General features: G+C 39.4%; 1 protein-coding gene across 1 annotated transcript in view; it reads left to right on the top strand.

The window, feature by feature from the left end:
- Positions 1-20515, top strand: part of LOC133631957 (alpha/beta hydrolase domain-containing protein 17B) — a 56803-nt gene that overhangs the window by 31622 nt on the left and 4666 nt on the right. Inside the window, exon 3 of the mRNA XM_062024167.1 lies at positions 17741-17920. Within this exon, the coding sequence (XP_061880151.1) occupies positions 17741-17920 (180 nt within the window). The remainder of the gene's footprint in view (positions 1-17740; positions 17921-20515) is intronic.

Here is a 20515-nt window from a genome sequence, read left to right as displayed (position 1 = left end):
TGCCAGGCAGGGAGGTAATGGGTCCCATTTTTATAGTCTTTGGTATGACTCGGCCGGAGTTTGAACTCACAACCTACCGATCTCAGGGCGGACACTCTGTGAGACTTTTTGTAGAGTGTATGATTCATTATTAATATAACATCATGCAACGTACCAAAGGATAAATTAAAAACGTTAATGGCAGCAAAAAAGAAGATGCGAAACCTTTCAATTATTGTCATAATCAGTGTTGGGTTAGTTTCTGAAAACCAGTACCTAGTTACAGTTACTAGTTACTTTATTTCAAAAGTAACTCAGTTACTTACACCAAAAAGTAATGCAATACTGTGAAAAGTAACTATTTAGTTACTTCTACTTTTTTTGTTTTAAAGCTCCCATTAATGCCCTTTTAGCCTTCATTTCAGTACTGTTATTGCACTGGAGAATAATACAATGCGTTGATCAACTTGACATGCATTTGCACCACTGAACTCTGCTAAGCAATGTGGTCTACATACAACACACAAAGACAAAGATATGTTTCAAAGGGCCAATTTATTTCAGGCCAGAACAAATTGACAAAGCTATTTTAAATAGCTGCAACATAACATACATAAGTAACAAACAGTATAATAACAACATTGCTGTAAACCAGGCTTCACCTAAGGAAAAAATCTGCTACACCTCCCTGATACCGAAGTACATGTCAAACTACTTCCTTAAAGGCCTACTGAAATGAAATTGTTTTACTTAAACGGGGATAGCATATCCATTCTATGTGTCATACTTGATCATTTCGCGATATTGCCATATTTTTGCTGAAAGGATTTAGTAGAGAACATCGACGATAAAGTTGCAACTTTTGGTCGCTGATAAAAAAAAAGTCTTGCCTGTACCGGAAGTAGCGTGACGTCAACAGTTGAAAGGCTCCTCAGATTTCCCCATTGTTTTCAATGCAGCTAGAGCGATTCGGACCGAGAAAGCGACGATTACCCCCATTAATTTGAGCGAGGATGAAAGATTTGTGGATGAGGAACGTGAGAGTGAAGGACTAGAATGCAGTGCAAGACATCTTTTTTCGCTCTGACCGTAATTTAGTTACAAGCTGCAGGCATGTGATTTTTCCGTCTAAAGTCGTAATTCCGTCTTTTTTAATCTCGGGAAAAAAAAAAAAAAGATCTCCCGTTTTTCCGTTTTTTTTTCCGACCCTAAATCAAGATTCGAGACATAGTTTATATTACGCCGTAGTTGATTGGTCGATATGTTCCTTGTGATCAATCAGGACATCTGTTATGAATGATGACGTTAATAACGTCATCATTCATAATGGTTATTAGCGCCATTTTCCATATGTAAACGATGTCGGTTCTCGAGAGAAAGGACGCTTTACTAGTAAAATAAATTGATAAACATGTCAAAAATAAGTTTCGATGGGACTGGATGGAAAGGGAAATCACTGATACTGTTGGGAAGAAGGAAGTTACGACTTTGTTCGGTGATTTTATTCGGAAAATCGATCGTCCCGGAAAGGTTTTGTGCACGCGGTGTCATGATAATATTGACTATGGATCACAAGGTCTCAAGGCTTTGGAAGTACATGTGAAACGCCAAAAACATATGAAACAACTTGAAGCAAGGAAAACGAACTTTTCACTAGCTGGTACTTTTGGATGTCAACCGAAAGTAAGCAAACCTTACGGACTTCATCTTGTTTGCATCTACAACTGCCGTAGACATCGAGAGGAAAGATCCACCCACTTCAGTTGCAGACAGGGTTGTTAATAATGAGGTAAGCTAAAAAATATTTGCTTGCGAAATACGCATGTTTGTTTTAAATATTAACCAATTATTGCTTTGCGAAATATAAATGGGTTTTTCTAAAAATAAAAAGCCACGTGAAAATATATTATGAAATTACAGAAATTCAAAGAGTCGCATTATTGATTCTAGTTAACAATTTATTTGAAATAAATTTGCATATAATACTATTTTGTAATATTAAGTTCTTATGTAGTCTGTTGAAACTATTGTCAGTGGTGTAACAATCTTGAAGGTAAATATTTTCACACTTGTTTCATGCACTGTCAGTGTCCTCACATTATTATTATTTCCTATTTTCAAATATGAGTAAACAATACTAAACATGTTTAATTATTTTCATAAATGTATATCCTATTTTGGCGAAAAGAATGAAATGTTTACATTACATTACATGAACTGAAGTAATGTGGTAATACTGTAAATAAACTGTAGATAATAACACTGATCAATGTGACACCTGTGGATGTGAAATGAACACAAGACGTAAATATTAGTGACTAAATACTGTTGGGACTGAACCATATACAGTGATTCATTAGGATAATTGGGTTATGCATGTTCTATTAATTATGTTTTCATGTCTTTAAACACTAAAATATTTTCTTCAAATGGTGCTGTCTTTGTTAACCAGGAGCTTCGGGGGGCGTTGCCCCCTTTCGTCCCCCAGACCCACGGAAATTTTTTCTGTCTTTTTCATTGTGGTCAAATCACATGCCTGAAGCTGGCTCACTCTCTCCTTTTTCTATTGTGGATCACGGATTTGTATTTTAAACCACCTCGGATACTATATCCTCTTGAAAATGAGAGTCGAGAACGCGAAATGGACATTCACAGTGACTTTTGTCTCCACGACAATACATCGGCGAAGCTCTTTAGCTACTGAGCTAACGTGATAGCATCGTGCTTAAATGCAGATAGAAACAAAATAAATAAATCCCTGACTGGAAGGATAGACAGATGATCAACAATACTATTAAACCATCTACATGTAACTACACGGTTAATAATTCCCAGCCTGGCGAAGCTTAACAATGCTGTTGCTAACGACGCCATTGAAGCTAACTTAGCAACGGGACCTCACAGAGCTATGATAAAAACATTAGCGCTCCACCTACGCCAGCCCTCATCTGCTCATCAACACCCGTGCTCACCTGCGTTCCAGCGATCGACGGAAGGACGAAGGACTTCACCCGATCATCCGTTGCGGTTGGCGGCTAGCGTCGGCTAGCGCGTCTGCTATCCAAGTAAGTCCTCCTGGTTGTGTTGCTACAGCCAGCCGCTAATACACCGGTCCCACCTACAACTTTCTTCTTTGCAGTCTTCATTGTTCATTAAACAAATTTGCAAAAGATTCACCAACACAGATGTCCAGAATACTGTGGAATTTTGAGATGAAAACAGAGTTTTTTGTATAGGATTTAATGTGTCCGCATACTTCCCGTTTCAACGATTGACGTCACGCGCATACGTCATCATACATAGACATTTTCAACTGGAAGTTTAGCGGGAAATTTAAAATTGCACTTTATAAGTTAACCCGGCCGTATTGGCATGTGTTGCAATGTTAAGATTTCATCATTGATATATAAACTATCAGACTGCGTGGTCGGTAGTAGTGGGTTTCAGTAGGCCTTTAACGTAAATGACCGCCATAACCACAGCACCAGGGGAGCTCCACTAACCACGTTGAACCCAGATTCCGATCTAACAAAGGTCTTAACTCATTCTCTTTCTATGCCACATCAATGTGGAATGCGCTCCCAACAGGTGTAAAAGAAACGGCATCTCTATCCTCCTTCAAAACCGCACTAAAAGTACACCTCCAGGCAACTTCAACCCTAAACTAACACCTTCCCCGGATTGTTAATAATCAAATGTAGATACTTTTTCTTATGCTTTCTGATCTGTCTCTCTCTCTGTGTCCACTACTTGCTGTACATATCCTACCAAGTCAGACCTACACTGTTTCAATGTCCATTTCTCTGTTCTCAATTGTTGATGACTGAAGTGATGATAACAACCAAACCTAACCTAACCCTCCCACCCCCCCTCCACATTCCACACCCTGGATTGTAAATAATGTAAATAATTAAATGTATATACCCTGATGATTATCTTGTGTGATGACTGTATTATGATGATAGTATATATCTGTATCATGAATCAATTTAAGTGGACCCCGACTTAAACAAGTTGAAAAACTTATTCGGGTGTTACCATTTAGTGGTCAATTGTACTGAATATGTACTTCACTGTGCAATCTACTAATAAAAGTCTCAATCAATCAATCAAAAAAGGCACACATGACATACACAAAGCCTAACCAGGCAGATTTGAATTGTTGTTTTGGGCAGTAGATGGGATCTTTGATCCAAGACACAACTTACATTTAACTAAAATGTTCTTTTCTTTGTGCTCGACAAAAGAAAAGAAGTGAGAATATCTCATACTTGCCAAACATCCCGAATTTCAGTGCCTCTCCCCGGGACAACCATTCTTCCAAATTTCTCCCGATTTCCAGTCGGACTTAAGGCACGCCCCCTCCAGGTCCGTGCGGACCTGAGTGAGGACAGCCTGTCGTCACGTCTGCTTGGCCAACCAAAAAGTAACCACAGAACACTATACCGTGGAGTGTTCTGTGGTTACTTTTTGGTTGGCCAACGGTTTACGTTGTATTGCGCACCCCCCTCCCCTCCCCTGCCCTCCCCTCCCCTTCCCACACCCACACCCAGACACACAGAGCGCGCCTCTTGTGACACAAGAGATTCAGAAGAACGACACTGCAGCGCTGCAATAAAACACACTCAGATCTTCTTTTTCTAGCCGATACTACATAAAAAATAACGTAAAATAACGCAGTAACGCATCATGTAGTAACTGTAACTGAGTTACTGAATATAAAAAATAATACCTTGGATTACTAGTTACCGCCGAAACTAACGGTGTTACAGTAACGCGTTAGTCCCAACACTGGTCATAATGTTTAAACATATTGTCACACTCCTACTAAAGGTAGACTGTTGGAATGAGACTGGCTGTCCTGCAGTGTCTAATCCAAATGTGCGATTTTTCTCGAAATTATATATATTTTTAAAATGTATAAAACATTCGCGTTATGTTTGGTCACACGTCAGGGGTATATTATGATGGAGAGTAAAGGCTCAACTTTCTAGGACAGTCAGTAGCTTTCTGTGTTTCAGTAAATAATACTTAGAGGAAATCTGATTTATATGTCCATCCATCCATTTTCTATCGCTTGTCCCTTTTGGGGTCGCGGGGGGTGCTGGAGCCTATCTCAGCTGCATTCGGGCGGTAGGGAGGGTACACCCTGGACAAGTCACCACCTCATCGCAGGGCCAACACAGACAATATTCACACACTAAGGTCAATTTAGCGTTGCCAATCAACCTATCCCCAGGTGCATGTTTTTGTAAATTGTCTAAATGTTAGATCTTTTAAATGCTGTCTTTTATTTTTTATTTGTTATAAAGCTGAGTAAATTAACGTCCCTTATACCACTGCACATTTCTCTCTCTCTCTCTCTCTCTCTCTCTCTCTGTGTGTGTGTGTGTGTGTGTGTGTGTGTGTGTGTGTGTGTGTGTGTGTGTGTGTGTGTGTGTGTGTGTGTGTGTGTGTGTGTGTGTGTGTGTGTGTGTGTGTGTGTGTGTGTGTGTGTGTGTGTGTGTGTGTGTGTGTGTGTGTGTGTGTGTGTGTGTGTGTGTGTGCGTGTGCGTGTGCGTGTGCGTGTGCGTGTGCGTGTGCGTGTGCGTGTGCGTGTGCGTGCGTGCGTGCGTGCGCGCGCGCGCGCCTGCCTGCCTTTGGACCCTGTTGACCATGAATCATCAAGGGTGCAAACAGATCAAATCCCACCATAAAACTGACCTGCCCCTATTTGAGCCCCACATTCTCGTGTTAACTAAAAACATCCATAAGATTTAGCCTACCGGTTTGGGTTTTTCTTAAGGGGACGGCGTGGCGCGGTTGGGAGAGTGGCCCTGCCAGCAACCTGAGGGTTTCTGGTTCAATCCCCAGCTTCTACCATCCTAGTCACGTCCGTTGTGTCCTTGAGCAAGACATTTCACCCTTGCTCCTGATGGGTCGTGGTTAGCACCTTGCATGGCAGCTCCCGCCATCGGTGTGTGAATGGGTGAATGTGGAAATAGTGTCAAAGCGCTTTGAGTACCTTTTAAAGGTAGAAAAGCGCTATAAAAGTATAACCCATTTACAATTAAAGGTTATCAGTCTGTGCTACTTATCCACAGTCAGCAAATGTACCATCTCGTTGAGTGTTGACAAATTTATGTAGTCTGCTGATAACACAATAGGCTCCTGCTGCGTCACACACGCACACACACACTTATTTCCTGTGTGTGTGTTTTTTTGTTTGATTAGTCACGGTTAGTCAAGTTCTTTCACCTGAACTAGGAGTGGTTCTGTCAAAACAGCAGGCTCAAACAGAGCCTCAATTATCATACTTCAGATTAATGAGAAAGCGAAGTGTGTGTGTGTGTGTGTGTGTGTGTGTGTGTGTGTGTGTGTGTGTGTGTGTGTGTGTGTGTGTGTGTGTGTGTGTGTGTGTGTTTTCTGTTGAATAGTATAATTTTCACTACCCTCTGAGATGGAGGAGGGCCCGCAGTCAATCCCGCAAGTCTAATATTGAGTGGTAGCCTAGCAACCGATTTCCAATGATCTTTCAGACCAAGGCCTTCCCACACTATGGCCCAGCAAAATAAACAAGACTAACTCACTTCCTGGTCCATCGCCACATACATTCAGCATGCTACTTTTTCAGATTCGGCATTTGTCAGGGATATTACCTTCTCACAAACATGGACATAGTTCACATCATTTCATTGAAATCTTCCGGTCTAATTGACTGCTCATCGCACTCTTAACACAGAACAGCAACCAAGTAAGACTATCTATGGTTATTGTCCTCATGGTCTTACATGGTCTTACATGGTCTTACATGTCGGTACATCTTTTCCAACCAGTGCATGATTGTATGAGTAATAAGGTAGTATTTGATAGGTCAGAAACAAGGATGTTTGTTAGGACAGATGGCACGTTGATCTGAGAAATATGTCTGCGCATATGTTCCTAATGTCCTAAAAATAGCATTCATTGGCTTTACGGCTTATTTTGGATTTTTGGAATATTTTCTTGGGTAAAAAGCGACCCGTGACCAAGAGTCAAGAGTAGAAGGCTGAGAGAGCATGTGGAGCATAAAAGATTGGATTTGTGTCAAGAGGCACAATTGATGAGGGTTGGGGGGGAGGGCCTGTAACGGCAGCAAGGTCTGTTCAAGCCTGGATTCAACAAATTGCAGGCTTGTGTGGTTTGCTGTGTTAAGAGCTTGTCAGAACAATGGTGCCGACGAGGGCAGCTGCGACGCCGGATCGGGTCTTTTGTCCGAGATAGTTGAAGGATGTGACGCTGTTTTAAATAAGTCAGAGGTTCCTGTGTGTTCCAAATGTGACTGCCATATCTTGTCACCAGATTTGTAGATTGGCCCGCCCTATGATGACCCTATGATAACGTTTCATGGTGAGGGTTTATGCAATATGATGCTTGTAAACTCACAATAAGCACAAGATAAAGGAGGGCCAGGTGACGTTCTATCGCACAATGATAACCGGTTCATACTAATGAACGAGCGATAAACTTTAGAGAATTAGGGCACTGGATGTCATTTTAGTGCTTTGTCATGTAAGCAGGTAACCAACCGCCCATTTAGAATCTCTAATGAGCTAATGTCTCCCAGTGTGCTGTAGAAGTAATGCATTTATGTACTGTACCTCCTGGGAGGAGCATGTATCGAACATCAATGCTTGGACAAGCAGTGTCTGGTATGTTCTCGTCCTCGTCTGCCTTCCTCTCCCTAAAATCAGTTGGAAAAACTTATACAGATTCACTTCATACAGGGTGAAATATTTCAAAAATGTAGTTCTCAATTCCTTAAAGCGGCGTTTTGCAACATGCTAAAAAATAAACCATTTGGTTGTTACCATTAGGGAACATGCTAACGGTTACAATATGATACAACACAAGGTGGCAAGATATATTTCAATAATAAATAAAGCAAAATTTGTTCTGTACCAAAAATCACTTCATATTCTCTGTTTGCTGGTGTTACCATATCTGAGGTATTGTGTAGAAATATGGGAAATAATGACAAAAGTACACTTCATTCACTAATCGTGTTACAAAAGAGGTCGGTTAAAATAATACATAATGTTGGATATAGAGAACATTCAAACACTATTTATTGAATCAAAAATATTGAAATCCAATGACTTGGTGCATTTGCAAACAGCTAAAATTATGTACAAATCAAAATATAACCTGCTACCCAAGAATGTACAACAATTCTTCTTAAAGAGAAGCATAACCTTAGATAAAAATGAACTTAAAACATTTGCTTCAGGTGTGTAACATTAATCGACATATCGACATATGTGGGATCTGAACCGAGGGTGTCGTTGTGGCTTGTGCAGCCCTTTGAGACACTTGTGATTTAGGGCTATATAAATAAACTGATTGATTGATTTATTGATATCGATTTATATTCCTTAGATTCAACTGCATCGATCTGTGCTCGGCAAGTTTGTAAGATAAGTATCGATCCAACATTGTGTAAAAAGGCATATCGATCGGTTTTATAGATATTAGAAAAAGGAAAACATTGGATTTAAGAACTGCAGACTTTATATGAAGATTAGCACTTTTATTGATAAGGTTGTTAAACGTTAATCAAGTCTGTCTGCCTGTCTGTGGCGTCATCGCCATCAGTCATCAAAACAAGAATGGCGAACACCTACGGTGGCTGAGAAAAGTCACGACACATAAAAATGCGACAAGACAATATCATAAAGCCACATAACTTTCAGCTACAGCACGACTGCAAAACACCATCCATCCATCCATTTTCTACCGCTTATTCCCTTTTGGGGTCGCGGGGGGCTCTGGAGCCTATCTCAGCTACAATCGGTCGGAAGGCGAGGTACACCCTGGACAAGTCGCCACCTCATCGCAGGGCGACTGCAAAACACCACGAGACATAAACATAAAGCTACAACGCAACTTGAAGCCTCAATGGACGCGACGGACACAACGGAAGTGACAGCCGAGCAAGTTAGGGCAACAAACCAATTTCCTGGTCACACTTCACTTACTTTTCCAACTTGGTTGATTACATCCTTTTCAACTTTCTGCCTAAGGAAGTCTGTGAGTCGACAAAAATTGTCCACTGTCACTTCCGTTCCGTCTTTGTATTGTCGTGGTTTGGCTTATTTTTGTTGTGTTATGGCTAATTGTGTTGTGGTATTTGCATTTGTTGTGCCTTTTTTAGTAGTAGCAGGTCAAACCACTGCTCATTTAACCTAAGGAGATTTGGTTGCACCTAATTTTTAATATCAATTTATTTATTTTTTGTATTGTTTTGTATGTCAAAAACAACAGTAAAAGTAACCGGCAAACTACTGTTAATTCACCCTGAAGAGATGTTGGTTCCACTTTATTTTTGACATTAATATTGTTATTCTATGTTGAAACAAGCCGAAGTACCATAATAAATTTACTGTTAAAATGTTGGTTACTGTACTTTTTTTTTTAAATTGCTTGAATATTAAAAACGAGGGCAGGAAAGGTTTCCTCTTAATTCAACTTTTAAGTGTTGGTTGCACTTTATTCAAATAAGATGTGAATGCAATTGCCATTAATTGTTGTTTAATAACAATAATTAATTTATAAATGAATTATTTGAATATAACTGAATATGAATGATTTCCTTGCAGGAAATAACAGCAATATAGGAAAATTGACCTGTAGTGTCCAATATTCAGTAATTATTTCAGTCACACTGGTTAAATTTACTGAACTGATTTCAGCTCACTGTATCGTTTTCGGATCGTATCGTTTAAAAAAAAAAAAATCGTTCCTGAATCGTATTGGCAGCCACAAATTCCGAATCAAATCATTGTTACAACTAATTATTACATCCCTAATTTGTACGCACGTATAGCACTTAAAATCTTTAGTATTTCCGTATGTGGAATTAAACTATGGAATGATTAAACAATGTCCTAATATGATCCAGTTTTTTTAAACTGTTCAAACCCAAAGTGTTTACAAGTAAAACGAATAATCTGGATGAAGACCCTGAACCTTATTGTCAATGAGATAATCTTAGTCATCAAATTATGTGAATCACAACTTCACTATTGTGAACTGTTGTACTTATTATTCATTAATCCAAGTGGTTACAAATTAAGAACAGGAAGTGAACACATGTTAGTCATTGGTATAAAGTGGAAAATGGGTAGGACTAAATAAGATCTGCTTCTTCCTACTTCTTTTTGTGAATGTTGTAATGTGGTTTACCATAACATACATATTTTTTTAAATGCGTATATTTTTCACTATTACTAATTGTTTTGAAAGGTCGGCCCGAGGACAAAGTCTGGCTGCCAGGCTGTCACTCACGGCTGTCTCGTAGTACGAGACACTGATTTGCTTAGTCAGCTACAACCAGAGCTGAGACGTATCATCAGGGTTTCCCCTAGATTGCCAAGATACCTGTGGTGGTGGGGGCATGGTTATGGGCATGGTCACCATGACGTCATCGTTTATTTTGCTATGATATAATTTTCTTTAAAAGACTTAAAACATGTTTACATACATTTTAAAAACAAACCTGTGTTATTAATGATTAGGATTAACATATACTTTTATATTATATCCATCCATCCATTTTCTACCGCGTGTCCCTTTTTGGAGTCGCGGGGGGTGCTGGAGCCTATCTCAGCTGCATTCGGGCAGAAGGCGGGGTACACCCTGGACAAGTCGCCACCTCATCACAGGGCCAACACAGATAGACAGACAACATTCACACACTAGGGCCAATTTAGTGTTGCCAATCAACCTATCCCCAGGTGCATGTTTTTTGGCGGTGGGAGGAAGCCGGAGTACCCGGAGGGAACCCACGCAGTCACGGGGAGAACATGCAAACTCCACACATTATATCGTTTTGCTATATTTTCAATTGTTGCTGCATATTTTACAATGCACTTTGGAAATTTTTTTAAGTGTCTATAGACATCTTTTTCTTTATGAAAAACAACTAGCAACAAATCTAGCATCTTTGTCTGGTGTTATTATAGACTGTACTCATGTTTAGAGACTAGTCCTGTCCCTCCATGTCCCCGATGGAAAGCGAGCTGCAGCAAGCATGACGTCACACTTTCTTCTCGCCGCTTCTCCAGTTGGACTTCTCTCCTTAAAAGCCACCACAGTCCTCCTAGTATTTGCACATTTTGTAGATGGCTGTCCGCGGCTATATGTGGGATATATTAAAGTTAAGTCCACATCGCAGATATGCTGACTACTAGAGGTGGGGGAAATAATATATCTTTAGATTAATCGCAATTCGGACATGGACGATTATAAAATCGCTTAGTAAATGTCAATAGTCCATTTATTTATTGTAAATAATTTAATGCAGACCGTTTCTAAAATTTGGCTGACTGCAGCGAGCCACCTCAGAGAGAGATCCTACCAGCTCCTTTATTATTGGGCAGTTATGTTTCAGTTTTGCACACATTTAATATAACAAAATAAAGGTGATGGGAATTAATTGAACTGTTTCTTATTACAAATGCACTCTTTATAAATGTTGCAATGGATAAACGCTTATTTAATTAAACAAAAAAAATTAAAACTGCATCAACATACATAAATTAATGATTCATCAATAATACATTTTTAATCGAATCACAGCTCCTGAATCTTAATCGTAATTGAATCGTGAGGTGCCCAAAGATTCCCACCCCTACTGACTACGCTCCAGACAAACTTGTGCGTCTTGTTTACAACATCCTGTTTTGGCAGCGCTGTTTCCGGTGGTCGATGTCTTTTTTCAGCGGCCGCATTTTCGGTGCATCACTAGTCAATAGTGCGCAAATAATAGACTATGTATATCCATTCATACTGTAACAACTTGCTAGTGGTAATGTTTTGTGTTTCTGTGGTTTTGATTTAATGTTTATTTTTCCCATGATCGCAACCACACCGTCCGTGCCTGAAAGCGGATTGGCCGAGAATCAGGAAGTGTTGTTGTGTGTTGTGGAAGCACAAAAATGTAAGGGTTTGCACGGGAGGTGAAACCTGTTGGAATCGGTCAGGTTTTTAGCATAAGTTTGGCAATAAAAGTTTCAAATAGGTAGCGTCTGACTTTTGACTTCTTCAGGAGGCTACAATACATATTATTACTTTAATTTGTTTTCACGTAAAAAAGCCTTTATTTTGAAGGTGTGGCGGCTATGATTTTGCCGTGGCGGTGCCCCGCGTTCAGTTGCATTAAGGGGAAACTCTGATCATGTTGATGTCTCACATAGATAGCTTGACATATACTGTATGTGGTTCTCAATTATTTCCTGTCATAAATCTATATACCACAATCTGAGACAGGTGGCAAGATGTAATGAGTGTGACCATGAGAACCAGTTCAAATGTATTTATTTCTCTCATGTTTCAAGCTGGTTGTTGACTACAGCAATTTCTCCAATAACAAGCTACTTCTAGTGAAGGATATAAATCCTCACTGCCTACTGTATTTACAGTAAACCTTTGTGTTTTATATGCTGCGTCATATTTCCTGCCTGGCCTGTCGATTAATTTGTATACTGCTGCCACGTGTATCGATTTAATTATTAATAAAGACGCCGATACTGTGAGTCTCCCTCCATCTGCAAAATCTTTCCAGGGTGTAGTCTGGCTTTTTTGCCCCAAGTCAGCTGGGATAGGCTTCGAAATCAAACATCCAAACAGCTATCCAATTGTATAAAACGGATGGATGGACTTGGTGTGTTTGTTCTGTTCAGATAGCTTAGCATATTTTGACATACATTGGATTACAATCTTTATTGTACAACATGTATTAAAGTGCCCTCCTTCGCCCTGCATCATTATTTTTTTTTGTGTTTGACCACCTTTTGCATTACCAGAATAAAATGAACTGAAGTTGATTTTACTGCTCTATTCCCACACAATTTTTACTCTCTCACGGCCAAAGTATTTTCCATAATGGAAGTAGCATTTCATTCAGCAGTGCACTCATGAGGCTGCATTTTTCAGTGTGGTGCCAGACTTTTTCATCTCTGCTTATACACAAGTAAGCGTTTAACACTTCCTACTCTATGTGCCTCCAACATGACCGTGAGACCGCGCTAGATCCAGCTGGACTCTGTCCCGTCTGTGTGTTTATGTCGGAAGAGGGTGTTCCTGAGCTTACGTTATGTGTCATGCATTTAAGTGTGCATGCTTCCAGCTTATTATGATCCACTTCAGGATTGCAGGCTTGAGTGTTTGTGGATTGTTCATGACTTTGCCATGTGCGAGGCACAGCCAGGGACATCTGGCCTGTGATGTCAGCAGTACAGAGGCCAACAGAGGACTTTTTCATTTGGGGACTTCTCTTTGAGTTCTGCAAACATGTAAATTGAATACACTTACAAGTGTAAACCTTTTGTTATGTGACAAGCAATGTGGACACAGCAAGGCAGTGTTCTCAGACTCTGTTTGGACTAGTCAGCTGACTTGCTGTAAGAGTGGGTAACCAGAATCAGTTGTGGAATGTCGTCTTTTGCCTTTAAAGGGGAACGGCACTTTTTAAAAACAATTGTGGCTGTCAATTTACATTTCTTGTATAAGACAAGAGAAAATGTTTTTCTTTTTTATGCATTCTAATTTACAAATAAACATTAGCTAAAGTCAGCTAACAATAGCGGTAATGACAACAAAAATCCTTTGGATTTACTTAAAATTAGGGATGTCCGATAATGGCTTTTTTGCCGATATTCAGATATTGTCCAACTCTTAATTACCGATACCGATATCAACCGATACCGATATATATAGTCGTGGAATTAATACATTATTATGCCTAATTTTGTTGTGATGCCCCGCTGGATGCATTAAACAATGTGACAAGGTTTTCCAAAATAAATCAACTCAAGTTATGGAAAAAAGTGCCAACATGGCACTGCCATATTTATTATTTAAGTCACAAAGTGCAATATTTTTTTAACATGCCTCAAAACAGCAGCTTGAAATGTGGGACATGCTCTCCCTGAAATAATCCTGATACCCATAACAACTATGGGAAACACTGTACTTTGACTTTCACAAAGTGCATTTTTTTTAATTTTTTAAACATGCCTCAAAACAACAGCCACAAAAACAATGAAGGCACACAGCTTCAGTCCAAAGTATACTATAAACTGGGCTCAATCTGCCCTGTTAACATATTCGTATGAGTAACAAAAATGTGCAAATAAAAACAAGAAAGGCACAAAAATAAAAAACTGCTTCAGTCTAGACTAGTAGATAACACAGCCATCCTTTAAAGTGCATGAACATTAATAAAACTGCTTCAGTCTAGACTAGTAGAAAACACAGCCACCCTTTAAAGGGCATGGGGAAAAAAGGCACAAAACATACATAAAACAGCTTCACTCAGTCCAGACTATTAGTCTATTTGTGCAACAGATGAAGCTCAAAGAGTGGGCTAATTCTTTTTATCATTGTCATCACGTGTGAGAGGTAGATTTTTCTGAATGAAAACAAGCATCTGCAAGGGGTTCTGGGTATTTGTTCTGTTGTTTATATGTTGTGTTACGGTGCGGATGTTCTCCAGAAATGTGTTTGTCATTCTTGTTTGGTGTGGGTTCACAGTGTGGCGCATATTTGTAACAGTGTTAAAGTTGTTTATACGGTCACCCTCAGTGTGACCTGTATGGCTGTTGATCAAGTATGCTTTCATTCGCTAGTGCGTGTGTCAAGCCGTAGATAGTATGTGACTAGGCCAGTACGCAAAGGCAGCACCTTCAAGGATTAATTGGCGTTCTGTACATCTTCCTGTGTCCATGTACACAGCGGCGTTTTAGAAAGTCACAAATTGTATTTTTGGATACTGATTATTTTGAAACCGATACTGATAATTTCCGATATGACTTTTTAAAGCATTTATCGGCCGATAATATCGGCGGTCCGATATTATCGGACATCCCTACTTAAAATTGTGTACATTGGTCCCATATGTTGAAGTTTATAAATAAAGGTTTATAAAAAAAATACAAATAATTGTCTCCGCGCATGCGCATAGCATAGATCCAATGAATCGATGACTAAATTAATCGCCAACTATTTTCATAATCAATTTTAATCGATTTAATCGATTAGTTGTTGCAGCCCTAGTTGAATGTATACGATATATAGCGGTATTTTCATCAAAACATGCAAAGTGTTTAGTTAAAACTCAACACCACATTATTGTGACCAATGTTCTACAAATTACTTTAAAAAAAAACTGGTCAATTATAGTTACTTGTTACTTAACCAAAAAAATAATTTAGTTGCGAATAGAATTACTCTTAAATAAATGTAATTAATTACTAGGGGAAGTAATACATGTGTAACTTGAAGAAAAAGAAAAAAAAACTTTAAATATATGTCATATGGAGTTGAGATAAGTTTATGAGAGCAGATTGTGCGTGCGTGTGTGTTCCTTTTCAAAAGGCGGTGTCTGTTGCCAAGCGACGTGTGACGTAGCGAGGGTTTCAGCTAAACTGTTGTTGTTAGCTGTACAGTTTGTCGGCTCTGGCGGCTGTTCTGTTGAATATTTTCATCGGCTTGTGCTACCTTTTGGTTAATAAAGAAGAGCTGTCGTTTTTGAGTTGGAGTTTGTTGTTGTTGCTGTCTTGTTTGCCTCAGAGACTTGTATTTCCCGCACTCGGCTGGAGGCTTCTGTTTCAGAAGCAAGAATAAGTTTGTTGTGCTGCTGCCTCTTTTGATCAAACTTTGCAGCGTGCAGTCACTTGTTATACGCCTGTTGCCACAAATCAAACCACTGGCACTTTTTATTTGCTATTGAACAAACGCCCCGTTCTCGATAGCGTTAGCATTAGCCATGTTTTGCTGGGTTTTCCGCTAGGGAAATTAGGAGGTTGGAAACTACGGAAGCTCAAAGTGGCAAAAATTATGCCGGAACAAGAGGGTGGAGTGCCATCTCCGGGTTGGGGAGGAGATCGTGCCCCAAGTGGAGGAGGTCAAGTACCTCGAAGTCTTGTTCACGAGTGAGGGAAGAGTGGATCGTGGGATCGACAGGCGGATCGGTGCGGCGTCTTCAGTAATGCGGAAGCTGTATCGATCCGTTGTGGTGAAGAAGAAGCTGAACCGGAAGGCTAAGCTCTCAATTTACCGGTCAATCTACGTTCCCATCCTCACCTATGGTCATGAACTTTGGGTTATGACCGAAAGGACAAGATCACAAGTACAAGTGGCCGAAATGAGTTTCCTCCGCCGGGTGGCAGGGCTCTCCCTTAGAGATAGGGTGAGAAGCTCTGTCATTCGGGAGAAGCTCAAAGTAAAGCCTATGCTCCTCCACATCAAGAGGAGCCAGATGAGGTGGTTCGAGCATCTGGTCAGGATGCCACACAAACGCCTCCCTAGGGAGGTGTTTAGGGCACGTCCGACTGGTAGGAGGCCACGGGGAAGACCGAGGACATGTTGGGAAGACTGTCTCCCGGCTGGTCTGGGAACGCCTCGGGATCCCCTGGAAGGAGCTGGACGAAGTGACTGAGGAGAGAGAAGTCTGGGCTTCTCTGCTTAGGCTGCTGCCCCCAGCAGAAGAAGATGGAACAACAACACTACTAATTATGGCAGACTTCAAAAGAGAGCCAACGATGACTACTTTGAGAAAAATGATGATCCAGAAATGTATAGTTTTGAGCCTGAATATAAGTAAGATCATCTACAAGTTTTAAAGCTGTGTGCTAATAATATGCAGCTTTAGTGAAACACAAAGCATCATGTAGCAGTATTACTAAGTGATAAGATATACAAACTATCAACAAAATAATACAATCCTTTAGTGTACAATGTCGGCTCTCACTGGGATGCCGACTTGTGGGATGTTTATATCTTCCCGTTTAGATGAAGAATTAATCATAATCCTCACGCAGGTAATAAAAATAAGGTCGCAAACGAGAGTCTTTTGGTGTCTTTCTTGCCATCTCTGGGTATAAGTTGGATGTTAAAGTTGACCTACTTCGACATCTGTGGTTTATGTCCCCAACCTTCTACTATCCAGGTGAGAGGCATGATTTATAATCTCGAATTAACGTTCACCAACTCTGAGGCGACCCAGCAGCTCAGTCTGTCAATATAGCAGCATAAGCGAGTTAGCTCTCTGCGATCACTGCGCCGCTAAAAGTAGTTCCTCAGTGTTAGCGCTTATAATAACAATATTGCTAATACTTGGTTTATATTCAAGTCACGACATGTAAATTAAGTATTGTTGGCGGTTTCTAGACGTTTGTCAGAAGGTTTTTTGATTGCAAGAGTGTACTCCTGTTGGCTAATTAATATGCATTTAAAAAAAACAAAAAACATGTGTTCTTGTCTTACATAGTGATTGAGAATGATTGGGAACATTGCCCCAAAAGCGCAGTTCCCCTTTAAGTCTCCCTCTCTCTGTCTCAACCGATCCATTGATGGTGTCTTTATTCAGCTTCTTTATACATGCTTCCCCTCTGAGTCACAGGACCAGAGGTCAGTTTTACACAAGCATCGTCCTCATGTTGGCTATGCATGGGTCATTTAGGAGGGAGCAATCAGTGAGTCACGAGTAAATATCTTTGCTACGGGAGCAGCATGCGTCGCTCACAAACTGGAAGTGATACAAGTCAAACGGCAGATCTGATCATTAAGTATTTAAAAATTTTTTTTTTTGCAGGGACTAGAGTGCGTCTGTCTCATTCCTGTTACGACACAGAATCACTTTTCTCACATTTTCCTACCGAGCGGTTTATTGCTTGGATGGCTGCCAGCGTGTGCAGTAAGATGAAAGCAATGATTTATCCCAATGTGTCTCTCCATGCAGGTACGGTATCCGTCCAGAGAACGTCATCGTGTATGGCCAGAGTATTGGAACGGTGCCTTCTGTGGACCTGGCCTCTCGCTATGAGAGTGCCGCAGTGATCCTGCACTCGCCGCTCACCTCCGGCATGAGGGTGGCCTTCCCTGACACCAAGAAGACTTACTGCTTTGACGCCTTCCCCAAGTGAGTTGACTACTGTCTTGTGTTGAGCGTGTATGTGTGGGGGGGAATGCAGTACAGCGGTACTCTACCTCAGCTTACAAGTTTAACCTGTAGCCCAAAATATTTGTATCTCAAACCAATGTTCTTTAGTGAAATGAATTTAAAATCAATTATTCTGTGCTACAAAAAACACCTCTGTTTTAACTCGGGCTGTCAAAAATAACTAGTTCATTTGTGTGATTAATCATAAAAAAATATTGTTAATTATGTAATGTTGTAGATTAATTAGGCATTTTATTTAGATTTTTATTTTTTAACATTAATTTAGATTTTTTAAAATTATTTTTACATTAATGTAGATTTTTTTAATTTATAATTTTTTACATTAACGTTGATTTTATTTATTATTATTAATTTTTACATTAATGTATTTTGGGCTCCTTTTGTCTTAACCACAAATGGTTACAGTACCTAAAAGAGTACATGGGTACCTATCAGGTCACATTTTGCTTCAAAACTTTAGATAATACTTTTACTGGATTTTGAGCAAATAAATTAAGTACATTCAAGTGAAACTGATGAGAATTTTTTTTTTCAAAGTTAATTCAAATTATTTAAGCAAGTAATTTACTGTGATTGATTAAAAGGGTGATTAATCTGCACTAATGCACTCACTCTTAACATGCCGCATGCTTTTTAAGAGAAAAAAAACATACTTTTAGATTTAAAATATTTTAAGAAAAACAATACAATGTACCGGTAATGTACTTTAAAAACTACAGTAATTTTATGAAGCAATGTAATAATAATGTACAGCATTTACCTTAGAAAGCTAAGCTAATTCTCTGTCAAACTACAACTTTTACAACTTCTCTAAATTTTAATGTATACATGTCTTCTATTTAAAGACAAAAGTAAGGCCCTTGTGCTCAGCCTCCAAAAAAGGCCGCAATTGTAACGTGCTTTTTATGAAGAAAAACACACTTTTAGATTTAAACTATTGCAAGAAAAACAATACAATGTAATGTACTTTAAACAACTACAGTAATTTTTTGAAGCAATGTAATAATCATGCACAGCATTAATCTTTGAGAGTAACCTTCTACCGTATCTCCTTTAAGCTACTTCTCCGTCAAACACATCAGCAGTTTCTGTATATTTTCATTGATAAATGTCCTTTAAAGAAAAAAAAGTAGGGCCCTTGTCCTCGACCTCCAAAATAAACACCACAATTTTAAGATGTTTTTTAAGAAGAAAAACACACTTTTAGATGACAAATATTGCAAGAAAACAATACAATATCAATTACTTTACCAACTACAGTAATGTTACAAAGCAATGTAATAGTAATAGGGGACGGCGTGGCGAAGTTGGTAGAGTGGCTGTGCCAGCAATCGGAGTGTTGCTGGTTACTGGGGCTCAATCCCCACCTTCTACCATCCTAGTCACGTCCGTTGTGTCCTTGGGCAAGACACTTCACCCTTGCTCCTGATGGGTGCTGGTAGCGCCTTGCATGGCAGCTCCCTCCATCAGTGTGTGAATGTGTGTGTGAATGTGGAAATACTGTGAAAGCGCTTTGAGTACCTTGAAGGTAGAAAAGCGCTATACAAGTATAACCCATTTATCATTTATCATTTAATAATAATGTACAACATTTACCTCAGAGAGCGAACTTTTGCTTCAAGCTACTTCTCCGTCAAACACACCACCAGCAGTTTCTGTATATTTTCATTGATAAATGTCCTTTAAAAAAAAGTATGGCCCTTGTCCTCGACCTCCAAAAACGCCCACAATTTTAAGATGTTTTTAAAGAAGAAAAACACACTTTTAGATGACAAATATTGCAAGAAAAACAATAAATATCAATTACTTTATCAACTACAGTAATGTTACGAAGCAATGTAATAATAATGTACAACATTTACCTTAGAGAGCGAACTTCTGCTGTATTTCCTTCAAGCTACTTCTCCGTCAAACACCATCAGCAGCGTCTGTATATTTTCATAGATAAATGTCCTCTTTCTGGAAAAAAAATGGGCCCTTTGTTTCCATATGGGGCAGATTATTGTAGCAGCACTATGCTAGTGCGGTTTTCACCAAGATGGGTACACGCACACCTCCTTCATGTTTTTCCCATGATTTCTTTCTTTAATTCAGTGAGAATCTCTTCTCAGCACTCTCCTTTACATGAGGGCTGCACAATATCTCCTTTGAAAATCAACATTGCTGTGTAGGAGACCACCTCCTCACCATGCTTTCAATATCTGGGCAAAAGCTACAGTATTTAATATCCACACAAAAACATTTCAATTCCATAACACTAAGGCAATGTGATTATGACGCGAGAATCTTCCATTTGAGTACAGAGAGTCCAAAAGGTTCAAAAGTGTTAATTGCCATTCAGTTCACATTTGCAGATGATAGAAGAAAACATGTACTTCGGTTTCTGCACAGAGAAATAGCAGATAACAATAAGAGTATTTCTAAAACAGTGATTCTCAAACTGTTGGCTCCCTCTAGTGGTTTGCCAAAGAATCACAATTAAATATTCAAACAGTATTACTCTTTAAACTGTGTGTAATGTTACAGTGGCCAAAATATTAAACATACTTGTTA

Source organism: Entelurus aequoreus, linkage group LG17, assembly GCF_033978785.1.
Source record: "Entelurus aequoreus isolate RoL-2023_Sb linkage group LG17, RoL_Eaeq_v1.1, whole genome shotgun sequence".
Taxonomy (NCBI): domain Eukaryota; kingdom Metazoa; phylum Chordata; class Actinopteri; order Syngnathiformes; family Syngnathidae; genus Entelurus; species Entelurus aequoreus.
Note: the sequence above shows the minus strand (reverse complement) of the source record. Positions and strands in the feature narration are given on the sequence as shown.